Source organism: Vicia villosa, unplaced genomic scaffold (assembly GCF_029867415.1).
Source record: "Vicia villosa cultivar HV-30 ecotype Madison, WI unplaced genomic scaffold, Vvil1.0 ctg.000621F_1_1, whole genome shotgun sequence".
Classification (NCBI taxonomy): Eukaryota; Viridiplantae; Streptophyta; class Magnoliopsida; order Fabales; family Fabaceae; genus Vicia; species Vicia villosa.
The window spans coordinates 172,921-199,693 of NW_026705279.1; the positions used below are offsets into that span (position 1 = coordinate 172,921).

At 30.9% G+C, this 26,773-nt stretch overlaps 2 protein-coding genes across 2 annotated transcripts; both read left to right on the top strand.

Moving 5' to 3' along the window:
- Window positions 1–611: 611 nt before the first annotated feature.
- On the top strand, window positions 612–3,550 carry LOC131629891 (F-box/FBD/LRR-repeat protein At1g13570-like). Its single transcript, XM_058900693.1, has 6 exons — window positions 612–728; window positions 1,134–1,861; window positions 2,436–2,584; window positions 2,804–2,965; window positions 3,040–3,372; window positions 3,463–3,550. The coding sequence occupies exons 2-6, from the start codon at window positions 1,141–1,143 to the stop codon at window positions 3,481–3,483; spliced, it is 1,386 nt and encodes a 461-aa protein (XP_058756676.1). The 5' UTR covers window positions 612–728; window positions 1,134–1,140; the 3' UTR covers window positions 3,484–3,550.
- A 20,924-nt stretch (window positions 3,551–24,474) lies between these two features.
- On the top strand, window positions 24,475–25,333 carry LOC131629834 (uncharacterized). Its single transcript, XM_058900634.1, has 3 exons — window positions 24,475–24,606; window positions 24,788–24,949; window positions 25,031–25,333. Exons 1-3 carry the CDS (start codon window positions 24,475–24,477, stop codon window positions 25,331–25,333), a joined length of 597 nt encoding a protein of 198 aa, XP_058756617.1.
- Window positions 25,334–26,773: the final 1,440 nt, after the last annotated feature.

Sequence of the window (26,773 nt, forward strand, 5' to 3'; positions counted from 1 at the left end):
GAGAATGTCATTGAACCGGTGTGAACCGGTCAAAACCGCATAAACCGGGAAAACCAGTGATTTAAATGCATTTTTTAATTATTTATTTTTTTTATTTTAAAAAATTAAAACAATATCATTTTGACTAATTTAATTAAAAATTAAAATTAAAAATTAAAAAATTAAAAAAAATTGTTGTAGATGTGGTTGATTTTGTTAGAGATGAAACAAAATTTTTTTTATTGAAATTAAATTTAGTAGATAATGGAATTGTTTTGTTATAAATCATTTAATTAAATTATGTTGCATCTAAACTTTTGTTTATATTTTATAATTATGTACTATTTGATTGTGTGTGATACCCACGTGTAAAATTTGAATTTAATTTATGAACTTGTGAATTTTTTTATAATATGATGTTTTCAAAAACTTTAAATATTTGTTATATTTTATAGGGACTGAATTATCCGGTTCGATTGATTTTGTACCTATATAATTTTGTTATAATGATCGGTCTATTCAACCGAATTATCCGATTTAATCCGATTTAGTCATGCGGTTCCACCAGTGACCCAGTGGTTCGACCAATAAACCAGCGAGGCAGTACTCTCACCGGTTTGATTTCAGGTCCGATCAAAGTTTGCTCATTTCGGTGATTCTCACCGCCGTCTCGCTCTCTGACTGCATCGACATTTCTGTGAACCTTTCAGTGATTCCTACAAGCCACCGCCGTCTCAGCTCTCTCAAAGGTAACAACTCATCAACATCGTTACTCATTTGTTTAGGGTTTTCATAGTATTATTAAACACGATTCCAAATATTTGAAAATCATATGCAAATTGAATCCCTTTTTTAAATCTGTTTTTTAGTTTTTAAATTTGCTAGGGCACTTCACTTTTCATGCTTAGATTACATGCTTGCTTTCACATCAGTAATTTGAAAGTTACTCTCAGATCTGATCTTTCTAGTATGATATGGTTCAAGTATATTCAGTTACTTATTCTCATCATCATCATCCATTCTTTAGGTTTTTTAGTTTGTGAAATAAATAAGAGAAATATTGATTAACATATGATAGTGATCGCCTGCAGGTAGTTTTCAACTGTATGTGATCTTAGTTGCTCAAATATTTACCCTTCTTCTTGAATTTGTAGTTCTGGGATGACTATGCCCAACAAGAAGGCTAATCAAAGTGATCGAATCAGTGACTTACCAAGTAATGTTGTTGATGGTATCCTAGCAAACTTGAAAATCCGAGATCTAGTCAGAACTAGTATTTTGTCCAAAAAGTGGAGGTATACGTGGACTTCAGCCCCACATCTTTGTTTTGATGTCGACTTTTATCAAAGGTTTCGGCCTCCTGAAGACCCTGAACCTGTGGGTTTTGATGACGACTTTGATCCATGGTTTTGGCATCTTGATAACCCTTATCCTGACCGTGTAATTTGTAAAACCATCACGGATGTTCTTATGCTTCACAATGGGCCGATACACAAGTTTTCTATTCACATACCCGAAAGATACAGATTCAGGCTCTCAACGGAAAAACTCAATATGTGGATCCCCTTTATGTCAAGAGACATTAAACATCTCGAGCTTTTGACCTACCAAACTGAAGAAGATCCTCAATATCCAATGCTGGATATTCTCCTCTCTTGTAAGGAATTGACTTGCTTCAAATTACGCTCATTTAACTTGTCAATTCCACCTAATTTCTGCGGCTTTAAAAAATTGCGTGAACTTCATTTATATTATATTCAATTCGAGCCCAGAGCACTCGAGAGTTTTATCTCTAGTTGTCCGGTTCTTGAAAAGCTCAACATTGAATACTGTGAGATTCCTGGTTGTGATTATCTTGTTATATCTTCTCCTTCTCTCAAAGTCTTAAAGTGTGTTTGGATGAGGTAATTAGAAATTTTAAGGGAATTTAAAATTCAAAGCAATTCAAATGATTCAATTGAAATCCATTCATTTTAAATTATTTTGTTTGGATGAAGTATTAAGGTAATTCATTGTTAGATTTTTTGGGTCATTTTTTATAAAATATAAATTTTTTGTACCAAATTAAAAAATTGAAAAGTAGGGACCAAATTGCAATTTTTAAAAATTTGAAGGACCAAATTGTAAATTTTAAAAATTATTAAGGATCAATTTGTAATTTTTTAAAAAATTTTGGGGTCAATTTTATAATTTTGGAAAATATGAGGACCAATTTGTAAAATTTGAAGAAATAATAATAACAAATACATTCTATGGAACATGAGAGGAATTTCAAATTCTTTGGTTTTTGGTGTCATTTCAAAATGATTAAATTTAACTTAGATGAAATACTCCATAAATTTTCATCATTTTAACAATTCTTCATTTTTGTATCCAAACAATGGATTTTGGTCAAATCATTTTGAATTCCCTCAAAACATTACTTTCCCTCGTTAAAATGCTCCATCCAAACACACTCTTAGTGTTAGATTTGATTGATATAGAGTCAATTTGTCTCAAGGAAGCAAGGAGTCTAATCGATTTTACACTCACGGGATATCTGGCCAAAGGTTTTATCAAAGTTTGGCCAAAAATTAAGAGGTTTTCTCTGGACTGTTGGGAAAAGGTTAGAAAATCACTAATTGTAGTATTTTCATTATTGTTCAGTTGGCCTCACGGTTGGATATTTTGAAGACTATCTTACATTACTCTTTCATTATATATAAGAGAAGTGTTTTTGAATTTTGATTGATGGTCTAATCCAATATATTTATATTGAAAGTTTTGTTATTGCTTCATCTAAGTGTTGTACAGGTAATCTCATAGATTTGTTGTTTGTATACAGATCGTAGATGCAGATGTCATTCCTTCCATGCTGCTAACAGGCTCATTCAGCTCTTTAGAGTATTTGAAATTGGATGAATTGAATTTTGATGATAAAGGAGACATTTTGTATTTTGTCAGTCTTCTCAAAAGTGCTCCTAATTTGATTGAACTTGTTATAAAGGTGAACATGAAAACCTGTGCTTCTTAGCTTGTTTCTTATTGTTGTATTTTGACTCTTTAATTTTTATACTTCAGCATTACTATGTTGGTACCAGAAGAGTGTTGGGTCATTTAGAGGAGTTAGAAAGCGATAGCTGTTGCCTTAAACTTCAGACGGTGAAAATCTACATTGGAGCTAGCTCTCATCACGCAATGAGTTTGATAAAGTTTATACTTGCAAATTCTCCTTTGTTGAAGACTCTTACTTTGTATCGTATTTATGATGAATTTGATGCACCTATTTTGTTAAATTTTTTACAAGACTTGTTACGGATGAAACGGGCATCACCAGCAGCACAGGTTGATTTCCTTCATTCTACTTATGGACAAAGGCATCTTATTATAGGGCATGATAAAGTTTTGGATGATGTATGGTGAATGTTTAAGTGACAATTTGCATGTTTGTTAATTACTAGTTTAGTTAAGTTTTCTTGAGTGGTCTTTTATTTACATTTTCAGGTGACAAAAATTAATTACTGAATGTTGAACAATGAGATGTGACCAAACAATGGTTCCGGCTTTTTAGACATGTGGGAGCCTTTTAACCTGCCAATATGTAGCACTCAACTCACCAGTTTTATTTTTATTGAAATTATTTTTTTTAGATACAAATTTGGGGGGAAATTTTCAATGATTCTGGCTTTTTAGAATAAGAATGTAACGTGCAACAGTAATATTTTGGGAGAAAAATTCAAATGAGAAAGAAAAAAACACTACCACCTAAGAGTTGGGAAAAATATTTGGTGGGTCAAATCTTTGAGTGGTTTTGAGAAGAAATGATTCTTAACTTAAAATAAAGTGATTTCTATAACAAAATATATTAGTCAATTCACTTCTTTAAGACTTGTTTAAACATAAATTAGTATATTTTCAACTTCACTTTTAAACAAAATCAAAATTTTAAAACTAATTTAATGAAAATTAATTTTTATAACACTAGAGAAGGACCATTAAAAAGAGTTAGCAAGCAGTACTTGTAGTTGTTGCCTTAATCAATTTCACACAGCAAATGTATGTGATGTTTACAAGTTCTTAACATACAATGTGTTAAATACTAATTAGTTGTAGCAGCAATTGTGATACCACATTTCTCGCATTCGGGGCATTGTAAACCATTCGATTAAGATGGTTTGGATTAAGATTGTACGGTTTAAGTTTAAATTTAATATTTATTTTATTGAATAAAAGAAAACACTGTTTAAGTTTAAATTTAATATTTATTTTATCAAATAAAAGAAAACACTGTCAGTCCATTGTTCGTTATCCGTTTTTTTAGTTAGGCGAACCTTCCTCTCAACGTTACAACACTCACTCTCCAAAAACAAAACAGGATGATAAGTTAGGAAGCAAGTAAAAAGTATTAAAAAGTTGAAATAATCACATTCACAAACTTATGTAAGTACTCATCAATCTTGTTATTTCTCCCCGATATAACTCAATTATTTTCTTGGAGCTCATCATAGAAAACTCATCCAAAATATGAATCACCTCCTCTCGGTGGTGGTGAGGTAGTAAAAATCAAATCCAGTGATAGCCACTGATAGGTGTGTTCATGAATACAAGTCGACCCGCGGATCCGATGATTTAAAACGAACCAACTCATAAATTAACTGAATCTGTTTCTTTACAAGTACACCTAACTCAACTCATAACAACTCATATAATTTTGGTTCGAGCATCAAATTTGAGTTTTTCAACCCGCTGACCCATTAATCCAACCCGTTAATGTGATATTAGTGATTTTTTATTATTATTAAAAATATAATGTAAAATTAATGTCTCACTATTAATCACAAATTTTTCAAAAAACTTTGTATTCAGCATCAATATTACTATAGACCAATGAATTTACGTAATTATAACATTAAGTGTTATTTTTTATTTTCTTTTATATCAACTTACGTGTTTTATGAAAATAATGTGTCTTGTGAAATTTTTTACTATTATCACGTGTTATGTTATGTAAAGTGGATAAATTTTATTAAATATTATATGATGTGTTTCATCCAATTTGAGTGTTACAAATGTATGTAATCATATTGAGTTGTCTTATAATTTTTTTATAGCTGAAAAATAATATATAAAAATAATTTTTATTTGAAACACAACTCGCAAACCCAACAGTAATATCTCATGTCTTCCTATGTGCTCTAATTTTTGTCCGTTGGAACAAACTAAGTTCCTAAGTGCTTTATTCGTTGTCAATCAAATTATTAGTGGACTCGGAAGAGATTAATTTATACTCAATTTAATTGTTGATTATTAGTTGGTACAAGAAAGAATATTTTGTTAACATCAATGAATGATCAATTATCCTCTAGAAGAAATATCTCATTTTAAAATATTCTCTCTCTCCCCATTCCAACATATCATTTTGTAGTAAGAAAGAGAAAGAGGAAAGAAGAAAAGACAGAATTGAAAGGAGAGGAGTTGAGAAAAAAGAGGAAAAAAGGAAACTTGAAAAAAGAAGAAGAGAACTTGAATCAAGAAGCAAAGCATCTCAATGTCATCAATCTTCATCTATCAAAGCTAGGTTTCTAGATAGTTTAACCTTTGGAAAACTTAGGGTTTTTTTTTCTAACCATAAAAATTGATGATGATGTATGCTTTCCTATTTTACATGATGCTTGTGGTCTAGTGTAAATATCTTACCAAGATTAGTGTTATGATGAATTCATGTTAGGTGAGAAAAATACAAGAATGAGGTATAATTGGGTTAAATTTTTCACTCTTTTTCTTTCTCTTCTGAAATCTATTATCATATTCTGAACACTAGAAAAAGAATCTAATACAGAGTTAATGTTTAGGAGTGGAATAAAATAGTTCAGAGGTTGAAAGGAAAGAAAGAGAGGTGTAAGCAATTATACTGGTTCCTCCCACAAATTAGGAGTAGTCTAGTTCCCTTGTACTACAAGAAATTTTTACTATAATCAAAACTGATTATAATTTTCTCAAGCATACAAGCAAGAGACTTCCTTTGCTCAAGCACATATGCAACAAAATTCAGATGCTCAAGCATACAAACAAGAGATTTCAGATGCTCAGGCACACAAGCAAGTGACTTCAGATGCTCAAGAACACAAGCAAGAGACTTCAGATGCTCAAGCACACATGCAACAGACTTCAAATGCCCAAGCACACGGGAAAAGAGACTTCTGATGCTCAAGCATACAAGCAAGAGACTTCAAATGCTAAACAATATAAGCTATATATTTCAAATGCTCAAGCACACATGCAAGAGACTTCAAATGCTCAAGCACACAAGTAAGAGACTTCTACAATCTAACTTAGAAAGAAAGATTGTTTGAGTGTTACACTTGATATACAACTAGACGTGTAAACTAAATATAACACATAAAGACTCTAAGACTTAGAAATTTCTAGAATGTACAAGTGTTAAGAATTCCTAAGGTAAACTTATGGTATTTTTTTATAGAGTAATAACTCTTTAGTTGAGGCGCAATGTTGTAGTTTTCTTCAAATCTTTGGCTCCTTAAATAGAGGAACATAAAAGAGTCTTTGAATAAGACTTCATGCACAAGGATTCTTTTAGAGAAGCATCATCAGAGACGTTGGAAAGCTTCTTGATATAGTTAATATCGTAGAAAGATCATTTGAAATTCCTTTACCACAATAGAAATTAGTTGTTGCATTCCACATGTCTTCTGCCAAATTCTGCTCGTAACCAGAAGAAGACAAAAAGTCCTTAAATTTGATAGTGACCAGTCATATTCCTCTTGATCCTTGAGCTATGATTGGATTTTGAATCCGAGTCTTCAGAAGACGAGTCTTTAGAAGTTGACTTACTTCAGAGTCTCTTCTTGACCTCTTTAGATTCTGAGCCTTCATAATCTTTATCTTCAGAGATTGACTTTCTTCAAACTCTGATCTTAAGAAGTTGACTTCTTTAGAGACTGATCTTTCAGATTCCAATCCTTTAGATTTTGTTTTTTTAGGTTCTCTTTAATGTTCAATTTTTCATTGCTAGAACTTAGTTTCTATAATAGATTTTAGTGCATAGTCCTGCACACTTAAACAAACATTAACATACCTAGGGGTGGCAAAACGGGCCGCCCGCTCCGCCTTATATCCGCAAAAAAAGAGCAGGGCGGGCTAGCTCACCAAGTCTAAATGAGCCTAAAAATCATGCCCGCCCCGCTAAGGTGACGGGTTGGCGCCTTTTTTTTTAATAGATTAATAGACTTTTTTTACCTTTCAATTAAATTTTTTACTTATTTTTTAAAACATTTTTTTATAAAACATCTCTTTAACAAATTTTACTTTAAAAAATGTTGCATATATTTACAAATAAATGTATAAATTAAACCATTAAGAATTATTAGAATTAACTAAAAAAAGGCGGACTTAAGGCGGGATAGGTTAAACGAATAGGCGAGGCAGACTTTGGCGAGCGGCGTATTTTGGCGGACTTATCTATTCTCATTTGTCATTAATATTCAATTTAAAAAAATGGTTCAAAATTGCCTAGAAAGGTTGTGAACAACTCATCGATTCTCGAGGTGGTCATGTCAAGTTTTGACAACATAGCCTTTGAGAGAAACGAAACAGTCAAAGCAGGGGAGATGTGCTTGAAGACCACTGATATTTCTTTCTCCATTATCCTTTTGTGCACGACAACCAATATTGATTTTGCTTTATCCATTCTAACGCAATACAAGCAAACACTTCATTCCGTCCGTGCGCGACAAGTAACATTTAACTGCTCGAATGCGACTCAAACGTCGTTCGCTAAAATTAACCAACAAACAAACATTTTCTACTAAGAACTACATAACTTTGAGTACTCCATCACACCTAAGGATACATATGAGTGAGATTCAACGTCTTCTCAAACACCCTAATAAAAAAACTTATTTTTAGTCCTTATCTTCTCTATATAAACATCTAATAATAATAAGTAGAAGAAAACAAATACATTACGTTAACATTCATATTTGCAAAACTAACTAAATCGTTGAGTACAATAGATGTGAAGGGTGCTAATACCTTCCCCTCGCATAATCGACTCCCGAATTTGAATTTGGTTGCGCCAACCATATTTTTGTTCTTTTAGGGTTTTATCGATAATTTCCCTTTCAAAAATAAACTACGGTGGTGACTCTGTTGTGTTTTGAGGGTTCGTGCGCTCAGATATTTTTTGCACCGCGACACATGCATTATGAGCAGCTAGATTTCTTAGATTAAGTTTTTTTTTTTACAAACATACTTGTACTTTATTGGATCATATGGATGTTTGGGATTAATTAAATTCAGTTATGTTGTTGTTATTATTTAATTGTCATTGATTTTAATGCTTTTTTATGCATTGATGAATGCATGAATCGATATCAGATGAGTAGAGATTATTCACCATAAATCTACCGATCCGATCTAGGACAATTATTCAACTTAGTAATTAAATAAGAATAGGTATAAGTTGTGATTTTTGAATTATCGAACTTAGAATGCTTAATTTAACTCTGAGTTAGTTTAAAGAATTAGAACATTATTATCTAAATTAATTAGTTGTACACCAAAGAATTGGGTGTATTGACCCTAATAATTTGCCGTAGAATTTTAACATATTAGAAATGTACTTAACAACAAGTAGAAGTAAGGGAGTCGAAATAAATATTTATTTATCTTTAATTATTAAATTTTATATTTCGACAAATTTCTCGTCTTATCCACATACCGAATCAACCTTAAAATCTCCCATTTATTATTTACTTTAATTTGCATTATCGTTACCATAATAAAATTTATAATTTATATAAAAATAAATTTAATATATTATTTTGACGAGATTAATATACAGAGATTAATATACTTATTAGAACTGTCATAAGTTATTTAAGCCAAAAGTCATATATTTTTTGGTTGTTATTATTATTTTTTCCAACCCAATTAATTTATTGATATGGTTGAAATAATTTTAATGATCCAATCAATTTCACAACACTTAAATTTGATGATAGTTTAAATGTGGTTCATATTAAATAGCATATCATCCATCGATTAGCCAAGTTAGATGTGTTCGGTACACCAAGTTGAAATTTAAAGATGACAATGACCTAAAAATGATGTTTTTTACATCTATCGTATAAGAAAAGTCTACCTTTTCTTGATCAATGGGACTGTCCACATCAGCTGCTGTCTCCACAATATTCCACATCAGCACCTCAATATTCTATTCTCTCAACCTTTTGTTTCACGTATCTATTCCAATTCCAATTTTAATAACTGTATCTATTCCAATTCCAATTTCAAAAACTGTTTCTCACGTTTCTTCTACCGATTTCTATTCCAATTCCAAAAACAAAATTTTCATTACGTTACCCAATAACTAAATCTTTTCACAAATTCATTTTATCTCTCACCCATATCCAAATCCCTAACTTCCCATTGAGAATCTCAATTCACCCCAAAACCATAACCATGGTACCGAAACAAAATCAATCGATCACATCACAGAACCCTTGATTCAAGAACCACAAACCAACAATTAAAACAGTGAATTTTTATCCGAACCTGTTCCTGAATCATTTTTTCTAATTCTAATCGCTTATTATTTTTTTGTTGTGTTTGAAGGTTGATGATGCCCCGTCGCCGTTTCACCAGTGAAATCTAGAAACAAAGGTAACAACCATTCATATAATTCTGCAGCAGATTTACTGTTCTGTTTTAAATTTTCTTTTAATTTGAATTGATTTTATAAATTTGCTAAACTACTAAAAGTATTTGATGTTATATAGTTGTTGAATAGTATAACTGATACTATGAAATTTGAAAGTTTTCTCTTTTAATTGATTTGGTTTTCTGATGTTTGTTTTTTATTGGATTGTTTTTATTGCGGTGGTAGATCTGTGGCAACGACAACGGATTTCTAGCGGTGAGTGTGGTGGACGTCGAATTCGAAATGGTTGTTGTATTTTATCGGCGGTCCGACGATGAGCGTGCTCTGAATGAAATGTTTTACTGCTTCATGGTTAATGGTTTGTTAGATTTAATATTTTTTTGACAAAGTTTTGATTTTTCCTCAAAATTTTATCTGGGCTGTGTTCAATTTTTCATTCTCATAGCTTATTCTCATTCACATTGCGAAATCTGCAGGTGGATATTGATGCATATTCATGACTTCATAAAGGAGGTGAGTAAAAATCTGTTTTTTATCCAGTTTTGAAATTCACTCATTCATTTTATTGATTTTTTTGATTTGTTTTTTATTTTGGTTTTAGCTTATTTATGCCTTATGGAACTTTGTTTTGATTCTGATAGTGAAAAGAATTGCGTTACATTGAATACTTTATGCATAGAGTGAATCTGCTTCGGTACTATAAAGTAACATCGATTGTTGTTTTTGATGGTTGTAATGTTCCTAGCAACTGAGAAAGAGAGGAACAAGTATTTGTTTTATTGCTATTTTTTTAAATTTTTCATTTCAAGTTTTAATATTTGAATCAATTTTTTTTTATGTTTGTGTGAATTTGGTTGTTTTAGGAAAAGGAATGGTTATCATGATTTAGCAATGGCTAAGCTCAAATAAGGGAATGTTAATGCTGCTTCAGAGCTATTTCAGGTTAGGAGCATTTTCAAATTTAAAATTACATACTAAGGACACCAAAAACACGACACCGACACATCATGTTTCCCGAAAATGAAGAAAGTTTGTTCTTTATATACATTCGATTTATCTCTTCTTTTTTTAATGTCATTATTTGTTTTTTTTTTCTTTTACAATGTTGTGTTGTGTATTATTGATTTCTTAATATTATGAAACCTTCTCAGATATAAAATCTTATTTTAGGGTTTATTTTCTATCAATAATGGGGCCACGATTTTGTTTGATAATCCTCACACCCAACATGTGACCAAACTCTTATGCGGAAGTCCTCCAAAAGATGGTGCAAGGTTGTTAGTCTTATAGGATTCAATCATCTATTCAATTTTCTATTATTGTGAATTAAATGGTTTGGATTGAATTTTATTATTTTTTTGTGTTGAATGGAATGGTTTGAATGGAATTGAATTATTTTTATCAGTATAGCTTTATCACTGTTGCTGTTTTGGCTTATTAGTATATTAGTTAAAGTTTCATACATTGATCGCAGAACAACTAGATAAGTTTTTACTAAACTTTTCTTTGGGTATGTTTCAGGAGTAACTCTTCCGTAATTGTAACTCAAGTAGAAGCAGTGGAAGAAACATAAATCATTTTCCTATTTTCCTTTTTGTGGCCTTTTGGCTTTTTTATCTTTAGAAGTGCATATATTGTTTGGTAAATTTAATATTAATTAGATTTTTTATAACTGTAACTCAAGTAAAAGTAAAAGGACAGAAAACGTTTTCCTTTTTGTGGCCTTTTGGCTCTTTTATCCTTAGAAGTACATATATTGTTTGGTAAATTTAATATTAATTAGAGTTTTTAATATAATTTATGCTACTTTATGACTGAAGAGTACACTCAAATCCGATACTTTATGAATATTGATTAAAAAATTAATTTAAATATAATTTATGTTATTTAATGACAAAATAGTATAAATAAATCCTCAACTTTAGATTTTTAACACTATTAATTTATTCTTAAAATATAAAAACTTTAATAAACTAATCATATTTTAAAATATCAATAAATAATATAAATAAAATAAATTTATTGATACTTACTTTTTTTTAAATTATGTAAAAAAATTAAGTGATGTATTTAAAATAAATTTTGTTTTAAAATAATAGTTTTATTAGTAAAAAATATTAAAAGTAATAATTTATTTATTATAAAGTTAAGTAACTTTTTATTTTTAACATGCATCACATAACTCTTATTGTCTATATGTTATTAAGTATTAAATAGAATAAGTCAAATAGATATAAACGATTCAAATTTTCCTATTTGAAGTTTTTAATTAAATTTTAAAAATTAAATAAACGATTTATTAATATTAATTAGAGTTTTTATAATTGTAACTGACTCAGAAAATGTTTTTCTTTTTGTGGCCTTTTGGCTCTTTTATCTTTAGAAGTACATATATTATTTGGTAAATTTAATATTAATTAGAGTTTTTAATATAATTTATGCTATTTTATGACTGAAGAGTACACTAAAATCCTATACTTTATGAATATTAATTAAAAAATTAATTTAAATAAAATTTATGTTATTTAATAACAAAATAGTATAAATAAATTCTCAACTTTAGATTTTTAATACTATTAATTTATTCTTAAAATATAAATTTTTTAATAAACTACATATATTTTAAAATATCAATAAATAATATAAATATAATAAATTTATTGATATTTATTTTTTTAAATTATGTAAAAAAAATTAAGTGATGCATTTAAAATAATATTTATTTTAAAATAATAGTTTTATTTGTAAAAAATACTAAAAGTAATAATTTATTTATTATAAAGTAACTTTTTATTTTTAACATGCATCACATAACTCTTATTGTTTATATGTTATTAAGTATTAAATAAAATAAGCCAAATATAAACAATTCAAATTTTCCTATTTGAAGTTTTTAATTAAATTTCGAAAATTAGTGTTACGTTACAATTATGTTAACAAATAATGCTCTTTAGGTTAGTTTCTACACTATATATTAGTCGTACAAATAACTAAATCAATGATTGTAAAAATATACCATTAATTGCAATAACATCTATATTTTTTTATACCTAATGCAAATAAATTAAAATATACCGTCATAATATATATATATATATATATATATATATATATATATATAGATATATATATATATATATATATATATATATATATATATATATATATATATATATATATATATATATATATATATATAAGTGTGTGTGTGTGTCAGTCATAAATTTAATTACGGTAATATTTTATGTGACTTATAATTTAATAAAAAAAAATTACGATATTATGGGTGAAAATATTTTATTGATACGGTGAAAAAACAAAAACAGAAAAATATCCATGTCATTAGTTGAATCAATTACTTCAACAATATATCCTTTTATTTAAAAATATAAATATAGAATAAATTTTTTTAAATAACTTTAAATAATTCAATAAATCTTAATCAAATATATTAATTTCCAGTTTTAATATAGCCTATAATTTTATTTTAATTTTATATGAGATTATGACTTGGTTTAAATTAAGAAGAAAGATATTTTCACAATGAAAGGACAATGAAATATTAAATATGAGAGTCGTATAACAAATAATTATATATTTATGAACGGGAACAAGATAGTTTATTACTATACATAAAATAGTGTATAGAGTTTTCAATCTATAAGTTGATAGTAAAATCGCATATTTTTTGGGTACAAAATAAGCATATAATCTAAATGAATGAAATGAACTTCAATATAAATATTAATTGAATGAAACATAAGTAATGTATGAATAAATAGAATCAAAATTGTATGATATTTTTTATTAATCATACAATTTTTTTTGTCATTTATAAAATTTAAAATTTTAACGGGAACAACCTCATCAATGATTAATACATATTTATCTATATATATAATATAAAATAATTGAAATATGAAATTTTAAGCTAAATACAAAAAAAATATAGGCTAATATTGAATTTTATGTATACAAATATAATAATAATTGAATAAATATCTGTGTGAAAAAAATAAGAGTGATCCAAATACGAGAAACTTACTTTCTTTCTTTTTGTAAATGGAAACAAATTTTTTATTGATTCAAATATTATCTCTTTTAAAAATAATAAACTATTTTGATTATGAATAATTAATATATTATTTAATTTTTCTTTATTTCATCACAATGCCTTATTTTTTTCAAATTTGTAAATAATTCACGAGAACTTAACATACCATACCAGTACCCATGCGAACACACGAGTATTGATATAGTACGCGCATATAATACTGATATTAAGCTATTGGTTTAAATATTAATTAATAACTAGAACAAGTTTACTATTGATTTAAATATTTGTATAAACAATTCCAAAACAAAAATTATCACTTGTGCGAACACACGAGTACTGATATGGTGCGCGCATATGGTAATGATATTAACACATTTAATTAAATGTTGAATAATAACGCGAATAAATTTACTATTGATTTAAAAAAATATAAATAATTCCAAAACAAAAATATTTATATATAGGAATAATTATACTGTTGATTCATGTAACATCCATATTTCTCTAAGCATGAGAATAAGTAATAAGATCTAACGGCTACTAAGTGGCAAGATGGCATTAAGTATATGGACATATTAAGAGTTGTTAAGGGAGAATTAGTAGGAATGAATATTAACGGGAACACAGAGTTACTGATCAAAATAATAAATATTAACGGGAACATGAAGTTACTGATCAAAATATTGAATATTAACAAGAACAAATTTGGAATATTAACGGAAATACAAAGTTACTGATCAAAATAATGAATATTAGTGGAAACATGAACTTACTAATAAAAATATTGAATATTAACGGGAACATGAAGTTACTAAATAAAATATTGAATATTAACGATAATATGAATTAGTGGTCAAAATATTGAATATTAACGGGAACATGAAGTTACTTATCGAAATATTGATTATTAACGGGAAAATGATGTTTATTGATCAAAATATTCAACATTAACGGAAACATGAAATTACTGATCAAATATTGTATATTAACCAGAACATGAAGATATTGATCAAACTATTGAATATTAACGGGAACATGGAGTTATTAACTAAAATATTCAATATTAACGGGAACCAATGTTAGTAAGTTAAAAGTAAATGTGAATAAGTTTATTGCATTGGACAATCGACATTGCGTTGTCTGTTCTTTATGCAGGTCACATTTTGTTTTACTATTGGTAAAACATTAATAATTTAAGTCAAATAATTGATCTTTCCAATTTTTATTGCATACTAATAAAACAACATATAAACTTTATTTTCTTAATTAATTTTTATTTTCAATATTCAATTTTTTAATATTAGTATTTTTTATAACTTTTTTAATTTTAACCCAAATTTAATCTTTTACTGATACCTTTTACTGATAATTTTTTTGAATATTAACGGGAATAAATTTGAAATATTAACTAAAACATGAAGTTATTGATCAAAATAATTAATATTAACGGGAACACGGACTTACTGATCAAAATAATGAATATTAACGGGAACATGAAGTTACTGATCAAAATATTAAATATTAACGGGAACAAATTTGGAATATTAACGGGAATACGGAGTTACTGATCAAAATAATGAATATTAGCGGGAACATGAAGTTATTGACCAAAATATTGACTATTAATGGGAACATGAAGTTACTGAATAAAATATTCAATATTAACGGGAACGTGAGTTACTGATCAAAATATTAAATAGGCTTAAATGCACTTTTAGTCCCCCTATTTTGGTGTTTTTAACTTTTTGGTCCCCAAACTAAAAAAGCCAAGTTTCAGGTCCCCCATTTTAATTTTTGGTGAATATTTGAAGGTCCCTCATCACTTAAGTGCAATTTTAATGACATGGCAAGTAATATTTGGTCCAGTCACTTGCCACATCACTATTTTTATTTTAATTTCATTTTTTAATTATTAACTTAATATTTAATATTTTCATAAAACATTTTATGTATTTATTATTTTCATTAAATTGAACCCTTAATATTGGGTTGTCTTCTTCATTCATCTCAACGCAAGATTTGCAGAACTAGGGCAAAAGCTCCATCTTCATCCTTCAACGCAGGAAGTCTTCTTCTTCAATCTAAGTCTTCGCCCTCTCTTCTTCGCCCTCTCTTCTCGTTGCGTTTTTCAGAGATGTCTCAATGCACGATGGCGAGTAGTATCGGGGCTACACGTTCATGTCAGTTTCGAAGCCAGTGCAGGTGTGGGCTTGAAGCTCCATTGATGACCTCATGGACTGAGTCGAACCCAGGCAGACGTTTTTTTGGGTGTGGGATGTACAAGGTAACGTTACTTTCACTGTATCTGAAAGTGTACAGTTTCACCTCATGTGTAGCAGCAAACTTAATTTGTGATTCTTTATATGTTTGGTTTGCAGGTACAGGGGCATAAAAGGTGTAGCCACTTTGTTTGGTACGACGATGAACTCTCATCAAGAGCCAAGGAAATTATTTACTCCCTGCAGAAAAAATTGGAGCATGAAAGGGCTAGATTGGATGAAGCTAATACAAAAGTAGCAGAAGTGAAGACGAAGTTGAATGCAATGAACTTATTGATGAAATTCTCAGTTTCCATGACATTAGTTATGGCAGTAGGACTTGTGATGCTTAATGTAATGAAGTAGGGTTTATGTGATTTTAGGGTATTTGTGTTGTTAGTTCAGTTTCTTTGCAGCCTTGTTCTTTGATGTCAATTGTAATGGATGTTGTCCCATTTGAAATCTAATGTAAACTTGTGTTTTGATTTGAAATTGTGGTGGCTTGTATCATAAAGTTGATTTGAAATTGTAAAATTCTGATATGAGCATATGAATAACAGGAACTTGCCATAACATTAAACATAACATTGTTCTATGAATTGACAGCATATGAATTGACAGCATATGAATTGAAATTGTGGTGGCTTGTAGCATATGAACACAAAGTAAACAGATCTTGCCATAACATTAAACATAACATTGTTCTAACTTGTTCATGACAATAAACATTAAACATTGTTCTAACTTGTTCATAACAGATCTTGCCATGACATTAATCATAACTTGTTCATGACAATAAGTTAACAGACCTTGCCAAATAAATAACAGGAACTTGTTCATGAACTTGCCAAAAAAGCTTAATCAAAATAAACATTACATAAAGGATAATCCTATAACTATTCTTGAGTAGGCTGTGTGGCAGGTGGTCCTTGTGATGATGAAGCAATCTCAGGTTCATTTGTCTTAGCCTTAGCAGCACCCTTAGTCTTTGCCTTAACTTTAGCAGCACCCTTACACTTAGCAGCACCCTTAGAAGCTCCCTTTGTCTTAGCAGCACCCTTAGAAGCTCCCTTACCCTTAGCAGCACCCTTAGTCTTTGCCTTTTTGTTCCCACCAACAGGTATGGATCTATCTGCAGCTCTTTTACCCTTGCAACTTCTAATGTTATGTCCAACAGCTCCACATTTCCTACATGAGACTGTTGACAAAGTCCTTGGCAGCACATTAGGGTTTCTTGGCTCATCATTTGACTTGTTCCTTATCTTTTTTGGGCGCCCAATAGCTCTTCTCATCAAGGGTGGGTTGACTGCAACTTCTCCTTCAATAACAGGCCACAATTGTGGTCCATTAGTTGGATAAATTATGTTGCCATAACACTCCAAGTATTTAGCAGTCCTACAAATAACAACCATAACAATTTATTTAGCAGTCCTACAATTTAAAACTTACCAGTCATACAAATTACATAAATCTCTTACTTGTAATAATCATCAACATACTCTTCTGGAGATTTCTTCATTTGCCACATACATGAGATTGCATGGCTGCAAGGAATACCATTCAACATCCATTTCCTGCATGAACATGTCCTGTCTTTGAGATTGATACAGAAAGTGTCTATCCCATTAGTAACTCCAAATATTGCCATGTCATCATCACCATGCCATGTAGGAGTCCAACCATGAGCATTCTTCTTGTTCTTTTCAACAATAACTTGGATATTAGGGCATATCACTCCATTGTACTTTTGCATCATTTCCTTGTGACTTGTAATCCTCTTGGTGATGTAATGTTTAATCCCCTCTAACAAGCTTATAATGGGTTTGTCTCTGTGTTCCAAAATAGCCCTATTAAATGCCTCACACCAATTATTAACTTGAAGATCACACTTAACATGTGTCTTGAAGTGTGACCTAGACCAAAACCTTGTAGGTATTTCATTAATATCTTTCCAAGCATCTTCATTCAAGGCTTTAAGCCTAATCATTGCTCTCTCCCATTCTGGAATGGTAGTAGCCCTTGCTGCACTCCAAAAGACCTCCTTCAAAACTAAACCTGAAAATTTCTTCTTCCAATTTCCATATAAATGTTTTACACACAACCTTTGCTCAACATGTTCACTTACTCCTTGGACAGCTGGTACAAGTCCCTGAAAAACCATAAACCAAAATCCACAGTTAATAGACCATAGTTAACATAACTTAAAGATATGTGCATAAAACCAGTTACCTTTTGTTGATATGAGATAAAGGCATATGACACATTGTTCACTGATTGCAAGTCTTCTAGGAGAAGATTTATAAACCATTCCCATGAATCCTTGGTCTCAGCCTCTACAACAGCATATGCAATGGGAAATATTTGGTTATTCCCATCACTACCAACAGCTGCCATCAGTTGTCCACCATAGTCACCTTTCAAAAAGCAGGCATCTAGACCTATTAAAGGTCTACAGAATTTTGCAAAAGCAGTTTTACATGCATTCAAACAGACATATACTCTTTCAAATACAGGCCCATTACTTGAATCACTACACTTTAAAATAACATTGCTATTGGGGTTGGAATTCAAGAGTTCTTGTGCATAGCTCCTAAGATGTGTGAACTGGTCCCTCCCAGCACCTTGTAACAATTCCATAGCTTTTCTCTTAGCTCTATATGCCTGGTCAGTTGACAGCTTCACACCCCATCTTTCAATTGATATAGCTATCAACCCAGCTGGTTTCATATTAGGAGTATGTCTAAGAATGTGGACAAACTGCTTTGCCAACCACCCAGTCTTTGATTGCCTATTATAAGCAGTCCTAGCACAAGCATGTTCTTCATATAAGGAGGTGATTTGCCAAAACTGATTTCCAGCCCTCTTACTAAACCTCAAATGATAATTGCATCCTTCTTCACAATTGACCACCATCCTTTTTGCATCATTTTTTTTGAAGTACACATTTTTATTGTTAACCATTGCATACTCCTTGACAGCATCCTTAATGATATCCTTGTTGTTAAACACCAGCCCTAACTTGAACCTTTTATCTCCACTACTTTGAAAATTTGGAAAATGTTCATACTCTTCTTCATCTTCACTACCTGGTGGAGTGTATAGCTGATCTGAGTCCTCATCCACAACATTCTCAGTTGGCATTGATGATGTATCTGTAGGTAACACTGTAGTCCAATCCACTTCTATAGACTCTTCATCAGTATCAGGTGCAAAGTCATCATCATCATCTGTGCTACCATCCATATTGTTTTCAGCATCATTCATGTTATCATCCTCACCATCAACATTAACATCTACTTCAACATCCCCCTCACCATCAACATTGTCCTCTACACCAACATCACCCTCACCATCAACATTTGCCTCTACTCCATCATCACCCTCACCACCAGCATTGTCCTCTACACCAACATCACCCTCACCATCAACATTTGCCTCTACTCCAACATCACTCTCACCACCTGCATTAGCACCTTCTCCATCACCCTCTACCTCATCATTTGTAGCACCTTCAGTATTTTCCACTCCTACATTGGTACCATCCACATCCATTTCTACACCCTCATCAAGTATTTCAGGAATATCAATGGCATGCTCGACATATACATTCACAACATCAAATCCCTCAACATCCTTGATAAACCTTAGTACATCCCTGTCATTTTCTATAGCTGTCAGACCCCTAGCAAAACTAAACCTAGGGTTCACATACCAAATACACTTCAAACTGTTATATCCCACCTCATGAATCAATTTCTCTAGTTCTATGTAGGATATATAATCAACATCCCATGCCCAATTCAATTCTGTAACTATCCCATCTAGGTACCATTTAACAGGACTGTGCACAAGTTTACCACGATGGTGAATCCTTAGCCTAATTCTTTGGGCAATAGCTGGCCTGAATAGGACAAATTTTAGGGTTAGGTTTTTAGATTAAACAACATTTCATTTTCATTCGTAGGGACCACAATCAAAGCACTACATTTAAAATTAGGGTTTCTAATACCTGGGACCACAGACAATATAAAACACATTGGGACCACAGACAAAGATGTTCAAATACGTACCTGAAGCAAAACTTTGCATCTTCTTTCAACTTTGATGAAAGTGGAACTGGGAACTCTTCTGACATTGCAATGAAGGTGGATGAACAATGGAGATGAACAAGGTTGAGCTGAAGTTACGCGAACGGAGCAGCTTAAGTATGTTGTTTGGAAAAAATTGAAGAAGAAGAATGTATACGAAGGAAGATAAAGCAACTGATGAAAATAATAAATACATAAAATGTTTTATGAAAATATTAAATATTAAGTTAATAATTAAAAAATGAAATTAAAATAAAAATAGTGATGTGGCAAGTGACTGGACCAAATATTACTTGCCATGTCATTAAAATTGTACTTAAGTGATGGGGGACCTTCAAATATTCACCAAAAATTAAAATGGGGGACCTGAAACTTGACTTTTTTAGTTTGGGGACTAAAAAATTAAAAACACCAAAATAGGGGGACTAAAAGTGCATTTAAGCCTATTAAATATTAACGGGAACATGAAGTTATTAATCGAAATATTGAATATTAAGGGGAAAATAATTTTTTTTAATCAGTATATCCCAAACTTTGGCCCAACCTATTGAAAAGAAATTTCTATATTTTACAAATTTATTTTTAGGATATTTACTTCTACAATAATATCTACATTGAACAAAATAACACTTTCCCTATCATCTTTTATTTCCCTCAATCACAATGCGCGAAAACGACGGGTACCCGTGCGAACGCACGGGTAAGACACTAGTTCACTCAAAAAGTTGAAATTTTGACACTACATTGGCCAAATCTAATCATTACTATTGAAACTAGTTTAGTTCTTCTCAAGATCATCCATCAGTAAAATAATGGTGCACAATGAGTCAATGATTGAGTTAGATAAATAACTCACATCATCTGCCACTAGTATACCTAGCTTTGCTAATCCATTATAAGTCTATTTACCAGTAAACTACCCGTGCTGCCGCACGGGTACATTTATTTGATATTATATATATAGTTTGTTTAGATATTTAGAATATTGAATGATAAGTATAATTATATAAAAAATTAGATATTCATGAGTTTGTATAGGTTAAAATAATTTTGTATAGTTAATTTGTATTCAAATGCATATTGAAAGCAATTTTTATCAAAATTTTTTTTGTGTGAATTTAACTAATCGTGTTCCGTTACAAATAAGAATTGTTAATTAAAATAAAATGGTTATTTAATTGATAGTGCCCCGTGAGAAAAATAGAAAATTTTGACATTTGAAAATAAGAATTTTGCGTCTCAAATAAGTATAATGTCAACTAAAACAAAATATGTATTTTGTTCATAGTGATCCGTGAGAAAATTAGAAATTTTGACATGTGAAAATAATTTTTTTAATAATTATGAATAATTTTGACATTTGAAAATAATTTTTTTAATAATTATGTTAATTCAATTTATTAAAATTGTGAGCGAAAAAATAATTTGTATAAAAAATTAATGATATTCATGAGTTTGTATAGGTTAAAATAATTTTGTATAGTAAATTTGTATTCAAATGCATATTGAAAGCAATATTTATCAAAAAAAAATTTTGCGTAAATTTAACTGATCGTGTCCTGTTACAAATTTATTTAATACAATATAGATTTTATTTAAATATACATCTAAATTTGAAATGAGTTATTTAATTATAAAATGAATAATAATAATTTAAATTTAATTTGAATATTTGAAAATAAAAATTTTGTGTCTCAAATAAAGATAATTATTAATTAAAATAAAATGATTATTTTATTGATAGTGCCCCGTGAGAAAAATAGAAAATTTTGACATTTGAAAATAAGAATTTTGTGTCTCAAATAAGTATAATGTCAACTAAAACAAAATATGTATTTTGTTCATAGTGATCCGTGAGAAAAGTAGAAAATTTGACATGTGAAAATAATTTTTTTAATAATTATGAATCATTTTGACATTTGAAAATATTTTTTTTAATAATTATGTTAATTCAATTTATTAAAATTGTGAGTGAAAATATTGGAGAGAAAAATGCAAGAGAGAAAGAGAGAGAAAAGTAAGTAGAAACGAAATGAAAAATAAATGTGGAGAGAGAAGTGAGATAGAATAAGAGTAGTGTAAGAAAAATAAGAAAATAAATATGAATAAAAAAGTTGAAATGTAAGAAAGTAAGTGTAAGAAAAAGAAATGTGGGGGGAAATTTGAAATTTGAATGAAAAGAAGAAAAGGAAAAGGTGAGGAGGATATGTGGGAAGTGTAGAAAAATAGTTGGTTTACGAAATGACCAAACTAATCCTTGAGTAGAAAATTAGTTAAAAAGGAAAGGCAATAATGTAATTGTGCAGGACTATTGTTTTGATTGCTAGATAGTAGATTTCAACTTAAAAAAAATAACGGTGCACTTCGGTCCTCCGACTAAACACGTGTTTCCTTCGACTTTGTTCATTGGCCCCGGATTTAGGGTATTCTTCCTTTTGTCCGGCTTCATGTCTTGGTTCTTAGTAGGTTCATTCTTCTCTGTATCGGATCTCACATCGCAATTCTAATCCTACATGTCACCTCTTCACTTGTGATCCCGCCTTTAACATGCATTTGTCTTCTGACTTACAAATCTTTTTTAAATTTTTTATAATGTACTAACATATTAAATTTAGTATTCAAATGCTTAAGAAAATATACATACCATATATTATTATTTTTTATAATATTAATTTAGTATTGTAGACTTAAGAAAATAATAATATTCAAATGCTTTTGTTAAGAAAAATTACTAGTAACCCCCTTTATACAAATAAGTGTTGTGCCATATTGAGATCATTATATAATAGGAAGATTTAAAATCAATTTGAGTGTGAGCAATGAAATGATTCCGTATTTGTTTTTCAACAATGATAATAAAAATGTTGTAGTAAGTTCTATTTATATTTTTTATGCATGGTATTAAAATGAATGAGTTTTAAGAGTAGAAATGTTTACCTATAGAGTAAGAAATGATGTCCCTTAAATTTAAAGGTGATGAAGATGAAAGCCATTTGGCCGCAAAGATGAATTTGAAAATGAAAGTAAAAATGAATAGTATATTACTCCCTCCGTTTTTTATTATAAGTCGTTTTGGAAAAATATTTTGTATTTAAATATAAGTCGTTTTACAATTTCAATGAATAATTAATGTTGTTTTTCCTATTATATTCTTAAATATTTATTATTCTCTCTCCTTTCAATTATATAAATTTATCTTCCACATGTCATTAATGAAAGATAATTTTGTAAAAACTTTCATAATTTCTCATTTTCATACAACAATTATTATTTTTCTTAATCTATATGAAAAGTCTAAAACGACTTGGGAGTATTTCATAATGGAAGATTACAAGTAATGGGCTATATATATACATTGAAGTAGTGAAGCCCATTATACATGGTATAGCCCATAGACTAATAGAATGTAAAAGCCCATAATTCTAATATCATCATCATCATCATCCATTCTTTAGTTTTCATAACATTCATAGTATTATTAAAGATAATTCATAATTGTGATTATTTATTAGGGCACTTCACATTCGCATTTCGTGCTTACATTACATGGTTCACATCCATTCATTTTCTCAATCTTTGAAAGAGTCTAAGATCTCTGTAGTATGATAAGATTCCAAGTTTTTTTTAGTTTTTGAATAGTTCAGAAAAATATTGATTAGATATAATGTATTCATGAACGGATAGTCATCATCACCAGCAGGATAGTCATCTCCGTACTATTTATTATTTCCACTTGTTCTTGAATTTGTAGTTTTATGATGATGACTTTGCTCAACAAGAAGACCAATAAAAGTGATCGAATCACTGGCTTACCATGTAACGTCATTGATGCCATCCTAGCAAACTTGGCAATCTGAGACCAAGTTAGAACTAGTATTTTGTCTAAAAAGTGGAGGTACATGTGGACTTCAGCCCCACATCTTTATTTTGATAGAGTCTTTTTTGAAAGTTTTGGGTATGTTGACAATGATGTAATTTCTAAAATCATCACGAATATTCTTATAGATCACAATGGGCCCATACACAAGTTTACTCTTTTCAAACCAAATAACTCCGGCTACACTATCACATTGGAGTACCTTAATATCTGGATTCCAATTTTGTCCAGGAGAGAAATTAAATATCTCGACCTTTTGCACCTCAACCTCTACCAAAGAGTTGCTCAAATGTCACTTATTTTCCTCTCTTGTGAGGAATTGACTTGTTTTAAATTTGGAGGACTTTACCTGTCAATTCCACCTAATTTCCGCGGCTTTAAAAAATTGCTTGAACTTCACTTATATATGGTTCAATTTGAGTTAGGTGAACTTGAGAGTCTTATTTCTGGTAGTCCATTTCTTGAAAAGCTCCACCTTGAACTGTGATGGTTTTGAATATCTTGATATTTCTTCTCCTACTCTCAAAGTCTTATTACTAGATTTACGTCATGATATGAAGTCAATTTGTCTCAAGAAAGCAAAGAATCTGGTCGATTTTACACTCAATGCTAATCACAACAGCTTATCTGATTTGATCAAAAGTGTACCAAACATTAAGAGGTTTTCTTTGGTTCGTGGGAAAAAGGTTAGAAAACTTCACTAATTGTAGTATTTTCATTGATGTTCAGTCGACCTCATGGTTAGATATTTTAAAATCGGCATATTGTTCTTTTACTGTATATATTTGTTTATAAGAGAATCAGTGTTGAATTTTGATTGATGGTCTAATCAATTATTATACTTCTAAGTGTGTTTTGTATGCATAGGATCCAAATGTAGATATCATTCCTCCGACACTCCTAACAAGCTCTTTCAGCTCTTTAGATCATCTAAGATTGAGTGACTTAAATTTGAATGAAAGAAGAGAACTTTTTGATATTGTTAGTATACTAAAAAGTGTTCCTAGCTTGGTTAAACTTGATATACAGGTGAACATCAATGTACCTATGCTACTTAACTTGCTTCTATTATTGTTGTATTTTGACTTTTTTTTAATTTTTATATTTCAGAGTTATAACAATGATGATACCACACAAGTGTTGGATCCTTCAAAGGAGTTAGAATGTCTTAGTTGTTATTGCCTTAAACTTCAGACCGTGAATATCTATGTTGATGCAAGCGCTCAACAGGCAATGAGTTTGATAAAGTTCCTACTTGTAAATTCTCCATTGTTAAAGACTCTTACTTTTAATTATATTTTTGAGGAATCAAATGCAGTTATGTTTTTCGGAATTTCTCAAGACTTGTTATTGATGGAACGAGCGTCACCAGGAACACAGGTTAAGTTCAATCATTCACTGTTTTGGCGGTGAAGAGGCTGGTTGCAATTAAACGATTGTTTAATTTTTTTTTCAAAGTTGTTTTGGCCATTGTTTGTAATTGTTTGTGAATCAGGAGACTTGTTAAATTTCTATTTTGATGGTCTTTTGGCTGATTTTAGATTTTTGAATGATGAATCATGAATGTTTAAACTACAATTTTCATGTCTTTTAATTAGTGAACTAGTTGATTTTTCTTGAATGGTGTTTTATTTCCTTTTATTTACATTTTGAAAATTTCTTTAGCCACCTCCCTATGGGGGTCATCCCCAGCGAAAATCCCAAAATACCCCTGCTTCGGAAATGAACTTCCGAAGCGCTTTTTTTTAAAAAAAATTTCCACAATTCGGAAGTGCATCTCCGAAAACACCTCATGGGGGGTGTCTTCGGAGATGAACTTCCGAAAACACCTCATGGGGGTGAATTCGGAAATGAACTTCCGAATTATGCAGAAACTGTGTTTTTTTTATGCTTTTTCTTAAACAGTCTCGCATTTTAATTAAACGCAAACGCCAAATAAAATAAGCAACAGATAAACTCAAAATACTAATATGATAAATCCAATCCAAATAATATATACAAACCGAAAATAATAATAATACTGTGCGAAAGATACAATCCGAAATCAAAAAATAAATAAACCCGACCACTACTGGGTGTGCCTAACCCTCTCACCCTGGGCCCTCCTCTGCCGCCTGTACCCCGCCGCACGGCCCGCATCAGTGACGATCATCTCCATCACGGCGACTGCCTCTGGACCGCCCTGATCAACGATACCTCGATCCAACGCGTCCCGCCCAAGCATCTCTATCCGCTGGCAGATCAGCATGAGATCAATGGCGTGGTCATCCTCGGCCTGCTGGTTCTCCAGGATCTCCTCATGTGCTGGCCTAGGAGCGCCGGGAACGTCGGGTCTCAGCAGAGGATGGGACACCCGGTAGAACCATGTGACGTACCCCTCCTCACTGTGTCAGTCCTGTGTGACCTGAGTGAGACGGTACTCCTGCGGTACCACATGATGCTGCCAGTCCTCCCATATGGCAGTGAGCTGCACTCGGGTCACTGTGTCGGGAGCAGCCTCAAAGGGTGACCTGGGTATCCGCTGCACGAATCCGAACTGACGCATGCACCGCTCAGGGAGATACCGGACCATGATGCCGGTCCCGCATGCCAACCAACCTGAATATAGAGCAATGCCGTCAAAGGGGACAATCTGAGCGTAGTCGACGAACGGCCTCCAGGTGACGTCGTCGTGCATCGTGCGGTCCAAGTACAAACGGTATGGTCCCACCGCATCGTTCCCCCTCTGGAGCGTATCTGGCGGCCCTGGGCATGGCGTCCACGTATGCAGGATCGTAGCGGAAGCCGTGGATGCGGGAGAAGTAGGAGATGATCCAGCTCTGAAACACAAACACGATAATGTATTAAAAATAA

What these genes read in the sequence shown, in the direction of transcription:
- LOC131629891 (XM_058900693.1), top strand. Translation starts at nt 1,141, where the DNA reads ATGACTATGCCCAACAAGAAGGCTAATCAAAGTGATCGAATCAGTGAC. An exon ending in ATCTTCTCCTTCTCTCAAAG is followed by an intron (nt 1,862 to 2,435) that starts TCTTAAAGTGTG and finishes ATCCAAACACAC; the next exon opens with TCTTAGTGTTAGATTTGATT. An exon ending in TGATTGAACTTGTTATAAAG is followed by an intron (nt 2,966 to 3,039) that starts GTGAACATGAAA and finishes TTTATACTTCAG; the next exon opens with CATTACTATGTTGGTACCAG.
- LOC131629834 (XM_058900634.1), top strand. Translation starts at nt 24,475, where the DNA reads ATGAAGTCAATTTGTCTCAAGAAAGCAAAGAATCTGGTCGATTTTACA. An exon ending in CTTTGGTTCGTGGGAAAAAG is followed by an intron (nt 24,607 to 24,787) that starts GTTAGAAAACTT and finishes TTGTATGCATAG; the next exon opens with GATCCAAATGTAGATATCAT. An exon ending in TGGTTAAACTTGATATACAG is followed by an intron (nt 24,950 to 25,030) that starts GTGAACATCAAT and finishes TTTATATTTCAG; the next exon opens with AGTTATAACAATGATGATAC.